Source organism: Archocentrus centrarchus, chromosome 24 (assembly GCF_007364275.1).
Source record: "Archocentrus centrarchus isolate MPI-CPG fArcCen1 chromosome 24, fArcCen1, whole genome shotgun sequence".
NCBI classification, from domain to species: domain Eukaryota; kingdom Metazoa; phylum Chordata; class Actinopteri; order Cichliformes; family Cichlidae; genus Archocentrus; species Archocentrus centrarchus.
Window position 1 is genome coordinate 8,095,592 of NC_044369.1, and position 15,665 is coordinate 8,111,256.

Below are 15,665 nucleotides of genomic sequence, written 5' to 3' on the forward strand. Positions count from 1 at the left end.
CTTACACTGACAGTATACTGCGGATATTGTCTTTAGACAGTATAATGTTTGTATAAAGGTTGAATTGAATGAATTAATCTAAGCACCACCAGCTTAAATTCAAATTCATTACTGCTACACTTGAGGTAACCAAACTCTGACCATGAGCACAGACACTGTCCACCAGTCCATCACAGAGCTTTACTGTAAATACAGCACAGCAAAATAACCTGTTGATCCTCACTTTGTCTGGCCTACCTTAACACCTGAGTGCAGCGCCGTAAATGACACAAATTATATGGTTTTGCTTCTTTCATCATTTCATATCAGCCCCGGTGATGGAGGCTACTCCAGTAGGATTGTGTGTTACGGTTCCTTCATTTAGGCTCAGATCTGTTTGATGTTTGAAGGCGCAGTAAAAACTTAAACCTAAAGTAATGAGCCTGTTTTGAAAATATAAGGAGTAGAAAGTACCAGTGTACAAAGTACAAAGTACAGTAACAAACTATTTGTACTTCATTACTTCCCACCTCTGCGCTTCTGGAAGAATGGTGAAAAATTCCCATAAACACACTCCTAACCCTTATGGAAAGCCTTCCCAGAAGAGTTAAAGATGTTATAGCTGCAAAGGGTGGGCTGACATCCCATTCTTAATATGGATTAAGAATGTGATGTCACTCAAATTCATATGCGTTTAATGGCAGACAACTGAAAACTTTTGGCAATACAGTGTATTTGAATGAACTTCCCTCTAGATGTAATTATGGAAATTACTGTTTTGAAATAGAGATAATGCCTTTCTTTATTCATTTTGGGGTAAAAAAAAATACTAAGGGTTAATATATTACTGAGAACATCTTCCATTATCATCCTCCTCCTTCAGGTTTATATTTAGAGTGAATTGTTAAAGAACATTTTTAACCACCTTCACAGCTTCAAGATGAAAAGTTTTATTTTAACAATATATCACAACAATCTTGAATGAGCTTAAATCTGAAACAAAACAGACACAACACCTCCCCCCCCAAAAAAATTTCTGACATCATGGCTTCAAATATTAATAATAAAAAACAGACATCAAAGTTCTTCCATATGAAATTTGTTTGCATGTCATATTTTTCATTACAAATTCTATCTGATTGAATGATACTAACACAACACAATCAAGATAAACACAATTTTGTCAAGTGAGCATGATCTATGATTTGTGATACTAGAAAATACACTAATATAGAATTTATTATTCACGTGTTCATAGCAGACTTGGTCCAATCTAAACAGAGATTTGACTGTGTTTAGAGATGTCTTTTTCAAAGTACATGAATGTCATTCACTGAATTATAGACCACCATATTTACATATTACATTTCTTAAAAATAAAATTGTAGATTCATATTATAAAAGGAAATGTGGGGAAAAAAAAGCATTGACAATTTAAATAAGTCTCAGTTTGAAAAACAAAAAACAGAAGCAGGACATGGAATGACATCCTTCAGATTGCTATAATAATTAAATTAAAACATTTAAATAAAGTAGTGATAAAAATATCAGTACAGATGATTGTAGTATTTTGTATCTCAGGCCTGCATTAAAAAAAACGGTCAGTTGTAAACATCACATCTTGTAAAGACAGGAGAAAATGCTTCTTTTTTTTTTTTTTTGACAGTTTTCAAGATTTCAATAATCAATTTTCCTACCAGTTGTCATTTTAAACACACCTGTAACAAAAGCTGTGTCCTGTCCAATCAGGCATAACAAAACAAGTGGCACTTCTCAGTAAGTTCTGCTTTCAAAATGACCTAATATCCAAAATCCTTGTTTCAAAATTATAAAATATTCCAGAAGATTCATGCGTGGGTGGAAAGCTGCACAATCTGCACGTGGTCAACACAGCTTCTTCTCCAAAATCTTGCTCTTATAAACACTGAGGTAAAGAGGAGTTGTTTGGGACAAAAAAAAAGTCCTGGCTTCTCTGAGTGGTTGTCACCACTTAAGGCCTTAGGGTTGCTTCTGCCTGTAGTCTGTGATGGCCTTCCATAATTTACACAAGACACCACCTCTGTCAGGAGAAACGAAATACTGTTAGCTTACAGTATACAGTCATTAATATTATACCACTTGTAACAAACCATCAGACATTACCCTATGTGACAATATCATATTTCTAACACATTTTAAATGGTTTATCTTGTCCTGAGAGTCAGAAGGTGCTTATGTGCACAGCACTGATATCTGTCTGATATCTAAATGTTGTATGAAGGAAGGCTTTTGCAAAATATCCACAGCGACATTTTGGAACATTTTAAGAGCAAAGTTAAGACTAAACATTCATGTAAAGAAAGTAAGCACACCCCATGATACAATCAATAGCTTGAGGAACCACCTTTAGCTGCAGTAAGTCGAAGTAATCGTTACCTGTTTGACTTTATCAGTCTCTCTCATCATTGTGGAGGACTTCAGGCCCACTCTTCTTTACAACATTGCTTCAGTTCATTTAATTTTGTGATCTGTTTTTGCACAACTCTCTTAAGGTTGCACCTCATCACTTCAATCAGGTTGAGGTCTGGACTTTGCAACAACTTGGTTCTTTTCTTATTCAGACGTTCGGTTATAGATTTGTTGCTATACTTGGGATCATTGTCCTGCTGCATGACCCAGTTTCAGCCAAGCTCTCGGTCAGATGTCCTCACATTTCACTCTAGAATACTCAGTGACTGCAATGTGCCCAGGTCCCGTGGCTGCAAAACATGCCCAAAATCATCACAGCTCTACCACTGTTAACAGTTGGTATGAGGTGTTTGTGCTGACGTGCTGTGTTTGGTTTTTGCCAGACATGGTGCTGTGCATTAAGGCCAAACAGCTCCACTTTTGTCCGGTCTGTTTAAAGGAGACTGTTCCAGAAGTCATCTGCTTCGTTCAGATGCAGCTTTGCAAACCTAAGCCGTGCCATGTTCTTTTTTTAGAGAGAAGTGGCTTTCTCCTGCCGATCCTACAAAATGAACACCATGATATCCTCAGTAAGGCATGAAACTAGCAAACGGGATGATAAATTCATCAGAAAATAATTTATTAAGGTCAAGAATCAACAGAAAAATGATGTAATTTTCTCTTGAATTTGATTTTACAACCAGAGGAGTCACCCCTGCTGGCCATGAGAGAGAATGGCAGTTTAAAGCGCTTCACTTTTCAGACCTGGAGGCCATGCCCATCCTTTTCCATGAGTCTGTGGTTAATATCTGTTTTACAATCATTACAGGCAGAGTATAAAAGTATGATTGAATCCTCCGGGCTCAACGCAGCCTAGAATTATATCTTATAAAATGATTAGTTAACGATTGCTGATTAATTAAATTAATATGACCCAAATAAGGAGCAGAATAGTGCTGGATGGAATAATATAAAATCATCCATTGTTAGACAATAAGCTCCACTGCTACTGCAGTGAGCAGCTGTAACAATGTTATCAGTGCATGCAATCACACAACACACACAATATGCTGTTGCAACAGTCTCACCTGCAGGTTAACATGTTTAACAGCTTGCAACTGATTACAAAACAAACAACAAAACAAACAACCAATCTAACAAACAAACAAAACTTCACACCTATTTGATTTTCAGGACTTTTAAAGGTTTATAGACCTGGTGTGCCACCTGGTTTGATATGACCACTGTGTGGCGCTAGATATCAAAGAATTATTCTGCACATCCAATAAGGACTTAACGAGTTCATAATAATGATGTTTTTTTTTTTATGTTTCACTCTAATCTGAACAGAGTATACTCAGAATGCTTAGCTCTGCACTGCTGCACAGAAACCTTTAAAGAGGAGGTTAAACCTGTAGTGGTAGCAGACATCAATATTAATGTTTAAATACAGCTGTGTGTTGTGTGATCAGTTAGTCAAATTATCCAAAGATTTTTTTGCTTTTCCTAAATTTTAGAAGATTTCAGATTACGTGTCACATCCTGAACATGGCAACATAACTACTTCTGGACCCAAACTGCTACTCAGAACTGAGAAACCCAGTATCTTACTAACCTGTGAAGTCCTATCAAATTAAATGTAACTTTTGTTCAGCCTTACAGAATTTGTGATAAATTCAGTCCTTCACATATTAGCCTCAAAGAACCGCCCAAGTACAAAACTGTCTTGTGCAACTTGTGTGCAAGAACAGGAAATGCCACAATACTTCCATTATGCAGCTGGCAACGGTCACGTTTTTGCTTCTCTTCATGTCTGCATGTGTTTCAGCACATATTTGCAGGGCTAAATACTGAATACGAAAATGAAGCCGTTACAGAAATATTAAAAAAGGACCAAAAAAAAAAAAAAATTCTACCTCAGTTTTAAACTCTTCAGATCGTCTCTTGTCACATCATGAAGGATGTCATTTAATGTGTACTCCTCACTGAGTATCTGGAGAAACAAAATGAAGGAAATTAGAGCTACAGCAATCTTCTATATCTAGTATAATCATTTAAAAAAAGAGCTTTGTTTGAAATAAATAAATAAAAATCTGTAAATCAGGGCCCCACCCTGTCTATAGCATCCTGGTCAGCACCGTAAAGCCTCAACCAGCTTGTCAGCTCCGGGTCTTCGTGTCTTTCTCCAGGTTGGCTCCTCTGTCCCTCGAGGTCATCAGGTAATGTAGGGATGTCTAACAGAGGAGACTCCTTCAGCACACTGAGTCCACTTATCAAACATTTAAACATTAACAACACCACCAATTTACATTGAGATCAAGCATGGCTTTTACACAGGAACTGCATGTAAAAGATGGGTATAGCCTCTGGATCTGGGCCTTAAATCATCATTCTTCCTAATGGCCAGCAGGGGGAGACTCCACTGGTTAAAAAATAAAGTGTGATTGTACAAAAATCTATGAGAAAATGACTGTACTTCTATCTCGATATGTGACTTCAATATGCACTTTTCTGAAGAGTTAACATAGATAATACTGCTCAAGCTGAGGTTTTAAAACAAGCGATGGCCCAGTGGCTATGTCCATCTTTTACACCATCTGTACTCAGAAACACTCTCATGATTGTTTGCTTGTATTGCAACCAGTAAAGGAGCAAGAAAAACTGCAGTAACTGCTGCAGTTACAGGATGTGCTGCTTTTTGTGCTACACTTTTGTAGCAAAAATCAACGTAATCATCACAAGTCTTAAACAACCACCTGGAGTATCTGTGGAAGTCAAAGCACTATCACCAGCTAAGAGCTGAGGTCTGTACACAGTACTGGAACAACAGATCAGACAAGCAAATTAATTTGCATCTCCAGTAAGTGATAAGAAAGCTTTGCTTATGTGCATTTTTCCTGTCATGGCTTATATTAAATATTAAATTATTTGCTGAGCTAGTGGGAAACATTTGTCTTCATATTTAATTGTCATGTGTTGCATGTAATATAAAACACATTTTGATCTAAAGCTTAGAAGTGAAAGGAGAGTCTTTCAGTGAGTCATAGCTGGCTGTAAAAAGCAAAGAGAGAGTGAAAGTAGCTCTAGCAGCGAAGGTGACGCTTAATTTACACACAAAGTGTGCAAGAAGGTAAGTTAGAGTGAAGTAGAGACCTTCGGGCTCAGATCGCAGCTTCAGTAGTCTGATCTCTTGATCTCTCTCTTCTAGCACTTGTTGCAGGATGGCCTGATACTCTCTCTCCTTCTCTAGCAGCTGTTCCAGCAACCTGGAATTAGACAGAGAGAAGCAGGTTAAAAAGGGAGGTTAAATCATAAAATGAGAATAAAAACAGATTTAAAAAAAAAATCCTGATAAATGAAGAAGTCCCATGTTGCTGTTAATGGTCTTTAACCACTCGTCTACCTGTTGGTCTCCAGCTTCATCCTCCCCAGCTCCATGCTCACAGAACGCTGTGCGTTTTGGGATTCGTGGGAGACGGTGGAGCTGAGCGTGCTGACTCCCGAGGTGGCCACGGTGTCATCGTGAGCGGGGACAGGAGGTGCCCGGCTCTGGTGGGTGGAGTTTCTGTCCGGCTCACCGTCGTCGTCAATGTCCTCCTGATCAGCTGCATCACTTTCTGAGGCCAGACTGAAGTGAGGCCTCAGCTCTGAATGCAGAGAATAAATCATTTTTAGAACATTTATGATTACAGACGAGACACCAAATATGGCTGTGTGACTTTGCAAAGACTGAAAACTGCATTCTCCTTAACATTAAACTTGTTATATGGTATTATATAGTAGTTTTACTGGTTCAGCCCCTTAAGATCAAATTAGGATGTAGGTAGCCCAAGAACTAAAATGAGCTGGACACTCCTGCATCATTTCAGATTACTTATTTACCAATAATTGGTTACTAATCTGAAAACGTCGTGAGTTCCTACTTTTTCACCACAACTTCTTTAACCTCATTTTTTTAAATAATCGTCACCACAAGGAGACGTGCCAGTGATTGTTGTGGGTAAAACTGGCCTTTAAAATACTGATATTTGATAGATGTGTACTGATAATGTATCGCAAGAGGAACTGACACAATACATTGCTGTATTGATCCCATCCTTTCTCATGAATTCCACCCCTAATGAATAATATTACTGACACCGATGGCCTTATTTAACTTACAGGGGCTTTTTCACCTTTGCCCGAATAAAAGTCAATAATTAACAGAGAAAAAAAAAATACTACAACATCCAAACTGCATCACAGGTTTTAACCAATATCTGGTACTGATGCAGTAAATTTCCTACAGGTTATGAGCAGGGTACTTTGTGCACGCTACAGTGAAGATGTTATCATATGCTACGTATGACAACGTCTTCACTGTAGTTTGTATTTTAAGATTAAAAACTTGATAATGAAGCAAACATATGGCTGGGGCTTTATTACAAAACACCATTATAAAAGAAGGAAGAAATCAAAAATAGTGCTTGGTATCAATGACATAACTGCAGCTAAATTTAGAGTTCATCCCACTGACTACTGATGTGTTATGAGTTTAATTCTTTGGTGAAAACGGCAAAATATCACAATCAAATAGTCGTACCGTTTAGATTTTAAAATCTCTCCTAACAAACCGCTTCACTCACTTCAACTACAACCTCTCTTTATTTCAATCTGGGGCTATAATCACTAAACATAATGTCTTACTAAGCATGAAACACAGGTCTGTTATGCATTCAAGTTGTCATCCCTTCACTTCCTGACTTTAAACTGTTCTGCAACCACAGGTTGTGATCACACGAAGGCCTGCACAGCAAACTACCTCCTCCTGTATCAGGTAGTCGTGCCCCGAGGTTAGAATCATAACTTATTTAGTGGTGCTCTGCTCCAGACACTGATGATCCTACCTGGCACCAGGATTGTGATAGCGGTCTGCACAGCCTTGCGAATGATGTTATCCAGAGCAAACATCCAGTGGGGCTTGATGTTGTGGTTTCGCAGCACTTTGTTCACCTGGAAATGGAGATTTTTCACCCACATTAGCCCACATTTAACTGCATTTCATTCACAGGTACATTCCACACCAATAATGAAAGTGAGTTCATTCATATTTGCGTTCACAGTTTTCATTCAGAGAATTGCTCTTAAGAGAATTGTTTATATTTCATTTTAACCTCTGCTGCAATAACCAAATATCCCCAAAGGGATTTTTAAAGCAGCCTACTCTACTCTTTATGGCATTATTAATATTTGCAGTCACGCACTGTGAATCTTCATCCGCTCTAAACTCTTTGCAGTGATGACCAGCAGGTGGCACCGGAGCTTCATCTACCTCCATGATTACACAATACCACTTACAAATATGAAAACAACCGCTTCCTCTGTGTCATTTCATCTGCATAACTGCAGTTTTGAGGGGGAGAGCAGAAGAGCCTTTTAAGAGAATGTGCAATTATTCCTGACAGATCTCACCCTTGTATCGCCTCACTTAAGGGTTACAAGTATTTCCACAGTTATCTGTCTAATCTCGGAAGAAAAGCAACAAGGCAGGCTGCTGCTGTCTGCAGCCCATTTAACATGATAACAATTACACTTTTCAGAGCCTGTGTTTCATGCAGAAGCACCTTTGCCTTCAAATAAGGACAAGATCAGAGAAAATAATCATCATGTGAGGAGAATTATAGCACCAAATCGTCTATGTAACAGTTCAGGTTTGTGACCCCGTCAGATTAAAATGTGATCCTTACTGTAGGTAAGCTAACGACACTTGGTTATAAAATAAACTTATGCAGCAAACATAAGAGATGTTTAATTGATTTGGGTTATCATGTTTCATATTCCAATTCTAATCAATTATTCATAAGCCCGGTGAGATGATATCTCACATGAAATGCAGCTGAGATTCACTGCATCGACCCCGCTTCTCTCTGATGGTATTTCTATTAGCACTTACAGCATCCTGGAAGCCAAACAGCATGATCTGCAGTTGACTGATGGCAGTGCTGTCAAAGTCCAGCTCCAGCTTGAGCTGAGACAGGGTGTTGGCGATGATTTTCCTGTCTGCCATACGAACAAAGTCAGCCAGACTCACCACAAGGGTGGAGATGTGCTGAGGTTTTAGCTTCATTTCCTCAGAGCCCTGAGGAAGGAAGAGAAAAGAGATGAAAACAGAGGTACTACTACTACTGCGCAGAAGATTTCACAAGTGCATGTTGCTGATCTTGTGATGTCTTTCTATATCCATTCATTCACTCCCAGTGGTTTCCAACCTGTGCCAGGGCCTCCATCAGGTTGGCCACCACCTTGTCTTGATCCTCAGTCAGGATTCGGTGCAGGGTTGCTCGCCTCTCGCTGTCCTTCCGAAGCATAAAGAAGCCGGAGTCCTTCTCATCAGGTGATGGAGGGGCACTGTGGTCCTCAAAGTTCTCCACTGGAATGCTGAGTAGAAAAAAAGTAATTAGCAGGGTTCAATTAATATGTCTTGTAGGTTACATTAAATATATGATACATATTTTGCATTGTTTTGATATTGTTTTGATATTTAACATGTTTAAATTTGAACCACTGTAGAACACAAAAACTGAGCAATGGAACTGGGCCTCATATCAAGAACGAGTGTCAATATTTGCAGTTCCTCAAATGGCCACTTGAAGCAGGCTCCGAACGCAAGTGAATCCCCATAGACTCCCACGTTAGTGTGCAACTTCACAGCAGAAATAAACACATTTACTATTTCTAATTTCAACCTGTGAAACAAGTGTACAGGTGGTGAAATCTTACATTATTTTATATTATTAAGGGTGTGGCCACTCTGAGTGACAGGAGCATTTTTAATTAGATTATCTGCTGTCTGGTTAATTGTACTAAAAGCCCATCCAGGAAGTCTGTGCTCCAATTTTGTTGAGTGTAATTCTAACACTTTATTTAGATTTTATTTAGCACTAATTAGCAGGTATCTTTGGGATGCACTCATACAGTCTATGAATAGAGCTTGATAACCAGGCTTGCCAGCTTCTGCATTAAAATAAAAAAAAAAGGCTTCAAAATGGGTTTACACAAACTAATGGGTGAAGTCACCATGGCCACATTTTATATACTGGTTTAGTAAAAAAAAAATCAATACTACAGTCATAAGGTTATAAAAATAACTGCATAATGTAAATCTGAAATAAAATCATTTGTGACCTCAAGTATGTCTAAGTCCAAATTGTTCTACCTGAGAAAGAGGGACCTCTGCCCCTTGACATCCTTCTCACTGTAGCACTTGATGCTTGGCTTGAAGATGAAGGGGTTGGTGTTGAGGTCGGTGTCGGGGGAGACAGAGCCATACTCGCTGCTGCTGCTGGTGTCTTCCACTACCACGGGCACTGGCAGTGAGATACTGCGGAGGTATTCTAAAAAGACACAGTTAACGCAAGATGAAGTACAACCATAAAGGTGTTTGTTGCATCCTTATGTCACTACAGATTTTGCTCTTTTTGTTTAATGCACCAATCAGTGTAAAAGAAAAGCCCACACCAAAATCCTTATCTGACGCGAGTCTATCGTTACAATCTGTGTCTGATGTATCTGGCAGTAAATTACAGTCGCTGTGTGCAACTGATGAAAGGGATTGCAAAGGTATTCAAGCATTTGGAAAGTTATCTTGTGGTTTACTTACTATCTTGAATGCTGGAAAAAGGGCAGAGTTGTACAAGGTAGGTAGCTACCACCAAGAGAAAAATGTAAACCGCAGCCCAGATCTTCTTCAGCAAAGCAGGCTGAAGTTTCATGGAACTGACATCCAGTTTATAAATTACTCCCACTACTGGTAAATATGTCTAAAAGAGTGCAAAGAGCAAAATTACTCACCTGATCCTGGTGTCAGAGCTGCAGGGAAAAAACAGAAAATATGTGTCAGCAGTTAAACAAGAACAAAACTGAAAGCAGGGTAACATTTTAAGCATGCAGCGAGGCACAAAGCTTCTTTCTATTCTTTTGCACTGCTGCAAAGCCACATGACTGCATTGATGCTGCAGGGTGGAAACTCAACAGGAAGTGTCTATTCTAAAATACAGATAATGAAACATGTGCTTCATCATTACAAGTGCTATTTAAAAAAAAACCAAAAAAAAAAAAAAAAAAATCACCAGAAACCTATTGTGGTTCACCTAAGGACATTCAGATAAGATTAAGCTTTTAATTAGCTTATTAAAATTTTGATGAATTTACAACAACAAGTGGCAGATTGAATAGGATATCTTCAACTGAATATCCATATATCCTGATTACACTGAAAACTGTTGCTCTCAGAGTTTAGTCTGCAGACTAGATGGCAGTTCCCATATTGGGATTACGGTAACTTCCCCTCCCGGATTTTCCCACTCGTGTTGTTTTAAACAGATAAGCACTTGTTGTGAAGTGTTTATTGTGCATATAGTAATATAATGATTTCTTTTCATCACTTCTAATGTTACAGTCACTTCACTGGTCTCTCCTCTACTCAGCTCCATGTCTGTAAGGAGTGAAAAAGAGAGCAAAGGAGAGGAGAGAAACTTTGCTGAAATAAAATGAGTACGCATAAATAAAGAAGGTTTGGGGGAGTTGTGAAGAGGACAGCTGTACTACATTCCTCCTTCCATGAGCCAACAGAGGGTAAGGAACTATTTCTTTATGGGTGCAGCTACTAACACAAACTTGTTTTTTTTAATAATCTTTTTTATTCTCTTGATATTCATGTTTTTTTTTCAACATTTCCTTGATTAACTGAATCTAAGTAATTTTAAAAAGTTTATTAATAAAAAAAAATAAAAAATTTTAATCACCTTATATGGACCCATAGCTACAACTTTCGGGAAGCCAAATGGGATGGAATAAAGAATAAAGGATATAAACATTATTATCATGATGCTTATGAACTGAATCCACCTGTGAAGCTGCCCTTGTTCTTCTTCTTGCGGCTGGTGACGGTGAGGAACTCATCTGTGAGCAGGTCGAGCGCGGTGGCACGCCTGTCCGGGTCGGGCTCAAAGCAGCGAAGGATGAAGGCTTTGGCCTCTGGTGACATAGACTCTGGGATCTCTGGATGGATCTTAAACATACCCACCTGCACAAGAATGAGATACATAAAACACAGTCAGAGTCTATATAACAAGATTTAAAAAAAAAAAAAAAAAAAAAAAAGCTAAGCCGCAATCCTGGCAGCTCAGCTGATCTTAATGCTTGCCTACATTAGATGATGGCTCATAGGGCACACTGTTAAAGCTGCTTTAGCATGTCCACTGTGCCCATCCGTTTGCAAACCACTTTGCAAGCCACCTACTGCTAGCCTTGCTGCTACTGTTCTCACCATATATTTTTGTGTATGTGTGGAAAGACGAGGAGGTTGCAAATTTGAACCTCATTTGAACAAATTTTTGACTATAGTGGTCCCGACTGAAATAAGTTTAAAATAACCGAGACCCCGTGAAGTTGCTAAAATGGGGAAATTATTTGATCAAGTGTAAGAAGCAAGAGCAAAGAACAGAGCAGTGTTTACACAGTGAGGTCTGACTATCCTCGAGGCCTGGCTGTGACTTAGGGTAGCAGCTGAGAGCAATGATGAATTAAGTGCGAGCACAAGATTCTCAATAGGAGCACGAGAAATTCCTGCTGTTGATGTGCAGGAATTTAAGATTAACAGGGAGATGCCCCTCCCTTGAGAAATTCCACAAAGCGTGTATCAGGACTGTTTAAGAAGTGTTACATCTCATAAAAAATGCAGACAAAACATGAGGTCCTTTAGAAGACTAGGATGCGACTGTACTTGCAGTTCTCTATATTCTGTGATCCTTGTTGATAAAGTGTGATAAGATCCAAGTTTCTCCTTATTCTCTCTACTTCAGAGTATCTGAAGTAGAGTTATCATGCATCTCCCTATTCGGATTCATAGCCCTTTAATTAAAACACATCATATGGAAAATTCCATGATTCAGAGCTTTGACGGGATAGCTATAATGTTTTCCAGACACCTCTTAAACATATCCACTGCCCCTAATGGGCCACACACACACACAGAGCAATAATTCCCTGGTATGGAGCACTTTACATTTCCATCTAAAGCAAACGCGTGTGTAAAAAGAGGGGTTAAAGACATCCAGCAAAGAAACACCCACACAGAAACTTGAGGCACACTGTGGAGGCTCCTGTTACGGGAGCTACGCTTTTGTTTGCGCTGAAACAAACGTTTGTGCGCTGACAGTACTTGGAGTTTCTGCTGGGCTTGGTCAGGTTACAGCCTGCAGGTGGAAACCAATGCAGGTGCAGAATGACTGATTTAATGGCTTTGTTTTCATAAAACGAGGGAACTGATAAGCGTACACGGAAGGGTAGGTGGTTATTTTATTTGATGTTATTTATTTGACATCTTTATATTGAGCACCTTTTTTAAAAGACACGGAGCATGAGGCTAAAAATAAAGCTGATATAGTCAACACAATGTTCTGTACATACTAGCAGTGTACACATACTGTACAATATGTTTCCATAAACAGCCCTGGGTGTGCTGGATGGTTGGCAAAGGTTAAAGAGTCCTGCATGGTGTCATGGTGGAAGCATGAAGTCACAAGGTAGTTTTTCCAAACGGTTATATAAAGTTTTCCACGTCTCCTTGCTTGCTTACTTCACCTGAAAAAACAGTTTCTCTCATGAACTCCCCCCACAAACACTTGTTGGTGTCATCTTTAAGTTCATTTGTTTAAGCTCATAAACTTGACAATGATAAAAGAGGAAAAAAAAAAAAAAGGACAAATTCCACCCAATTCACCACAAAAATAATTCGAAAAATATTATTCCGTTTCAGTGTATTTTCTCTTTTAGCCTGACTTCAATAATTAATAACTTCTTAAGTTTAACTAAAAGATATTTTCTTGCATGATTTTACAGTTTTTCAATGGGTGGATCTCATTTTCTTTTCTTATCCAAGACCATTTTATTCTAACAGTATTGCAGGCTTGGCTGCTGTTTGATTGACAGCTACTGGGTATCAGCTGACCTTATGTCAGCAGTTACATAACTCTGCCTGGTAATGCAAACAGAGACGTTTCTTCGAAATGAAAGAGCAAAAGCTTTCAGTCTGTCCGTGTGCAGGAAAAAACCCTCTTTCAGTTGTTTTTTTTTAATCATGGTTCACAAAACGACATAAATGGGTTGATCCCGCTTTTGGAGAAAATGTATAAATCTGATATGTTAATAACATGTGATGGCAAACTATTTGCCTTGACACTGTGTGTCTCAAGGGTGCAATTATCAGCTCTCAAACACCCTCAGATTCACTGACCTGGCAGAGTTGCAGCTGTTCATTGAGACTGCTTTTTGAAAGATGTAGTTATGAAAACAGCTGTTTGCCGGCCTTCTACTTTCTGCTTTCTACAATTAGACACATCACCCAGCAGAATAGTGGGATATGCAGCTGCTCAAATCTCTCACCTTGAACATGGCGGCTTGCGGTTCTCCCAGTTCATAGAAAGGTGGTTTCCCAGTGGCCATCTCTATGATGGTGCAGCCAAGGGACCAGATGTCTGCTGGTTTGCCGTATCCCCGAGGACCCTTGTCTATAATTTCAGGAGCCATGTACTGCAACGTGCCTAAAAAATTACACACACAAAAAAAAAATCCCTTACAAATATTGAAACATAACCACTGCAGAAACAGCAAAATTATTATTTTTTTTGTTTTTTTTGGTACACATTAAACAAATAAAACAAAACATTTCAATTAGTGAGCTTCAGAGGAGGTGGTGGGTGGATTCTGTATCGGGGTGTAAAGGTTTGAAACCCAAACTGAATTTGTGACGCAAACGTCTAACGCACTCCCGTTACTAATAGAGTATTACTAACAGGTTGGAAAAGTAAAGTGCAGAATGTCAACAAACAGGATAAACCAGAGGATTGTGTAACAGCCATAAGGGGAATGAGAGGGAATGCTTCATTACTAACTGAAAGGGACGCTGCTGGTATTCTAGCCAAGTTTCGTGGTGAAATGCATAGTTCAGCTGAGAGTTATGCCAGATTTTAAATGATTTATTTTGTGTTTATGTTAACAGCATATGTATAAATACAGGATGAATGATAGCTGCTCAATTTGTATGATTAGATACTGATATGCTAATTAGTTACATCCTCATTTTGCTCATGTCAGCTAGCCATGAGGAGCTATCTGCTATTGGACGAAAGCAGTGATGTTTAATGAATTTTATTGTTGTTTATGTCCTAAGTCATCTTCTGTACCTGTATCTAGCCTTATAATAGTCAAGGTTACTGCCGGGTAACAGTCTCAACAACAAAGTCTGATATCACAACACTCTTACTTTCCTCCCAAGCAAATAAGAATTAATGAACCATCCAACCAAATAATTGAGAAACACAAGCAGTCGTGTTATGAATAAAATAAATAAACAAATGTGCAGGAAAGGCAAACACTAATATTAACTACACTCAATTTACATGTCAATTGTGGATCAAACTAACCGTCTAACAGTTTGTTTGTATGTTTGTTTGGGTTTTTTTGCTCATTTTGCATTCTCTCCATGTACAGGCCTGATTCCAAAAAGTTGGGATGCTGTGTAAAATGTAAATAAAAACAAAATGCAATGATTTGAAAATCTCATTAACCCATATTTTATTCATGAAAGAACATAGAAAACATGCCAAATGTTTAAATTTAAAGAAAAAAAAAATTTAGATAATTTTAATGGCAATATAAAGTTAGGGAACAGGCAACAAAATGCTGGGAAAGTAAGCAGAACTAAAAGAAACGGCTGGAGGAACATTTTCCTGCAAATTAGGTTAACTAGCAACAGGTCGGCAACATGACACGATAGAAAGCTTCTTAGAAAGAGTTTCTTAGAAGCAAAGATAGACAGGGGTTCACCAATCTGCAAAAAAATTATTTTAGAATAATGTGCCTCAACATAAAAGTGCAAAGACCTTGAATATCTCATCGTCTACAGCACATAATATCAAACGATAATGACTCTCCTCAGTTCCCAGACGTTTAAAGAAGCGGGGATGCTACGCAGCGATAAACACTGCCCTGTCCCACCTTTTTTGAAGACTGCTTGATGTGTTTTCTCTATTGTGAATAAAATATGGGTTTGTGAAATTTGTAAATCATCACATTCTGTTTTTATTTACATTTTACACAGCATCCCATCTTTTTTGAAATTGGGGTTGTATGACACTAATGATGAGATTAGTGTTGCTGTTGGTAACCCTTCTGGTTTGCACTGCAGTGCTCCCAACAAAAAAAACAAAAAAAACAAA

At 38.5% G+C, this 15,665-nt stretch overlaps 1 protein-coding gene across 1 annotated transcript in view; it reads right to left on the reverse strand.

Moving 5' to 3' along the window:
- Positions 1–919: 919 nt before the first annotated feature.
- The window catches only part of map3k5 (mitogen-activated protein kinase kinase kinase 5), a gene marked incomplete at its 5' end in the record, with an annotated part of 58,152 nt that continues 43,406 nt past the window's right edge, over positions 920–15,665 (reverse strand). The window contains 12 exons of the mRNA XM_030721972.1: positions 920–2,038; positions 4,323–4,399; positions 4,519–4,640; positions 5,560–5,672; positions 5,810–6,053; positions 7,293–7,398; positions 8,339–8,524; positions 8,655–8,823; positions 9,602–9,779; positions 10,237–10,254; positions 11,293–11,470; positions 13,831–13,988. Coding sequence (XP_030577832.1) covers positions 1,978–2,038; positions 4,323–4,399; positions 4,519–4,640; positions 5,560–5,672; positions 5,810–6,053; positions 7,293–7,398; positions 8,339–8,524; positions 8,655–8,823; positions 9,602–9,779; positions 10,237–10,254; positions 11,293–11,470; positions 13,831–13,988 — 1,610 coding nt within the window. The remainder of the gene's footprint in view (positions 2,039–4,322; positions 4,400–4,518; positions 4,641–5,559; positions 5,673–5,809; positions 6,054–7,292; positions 7,399–8,338; positions 8,525–8,654; positions 8,824–9,601; positions 9,780–10,236; positions 10,255–11,292; positions 11,471–13,830; positions 13,989–15,665) is intronic.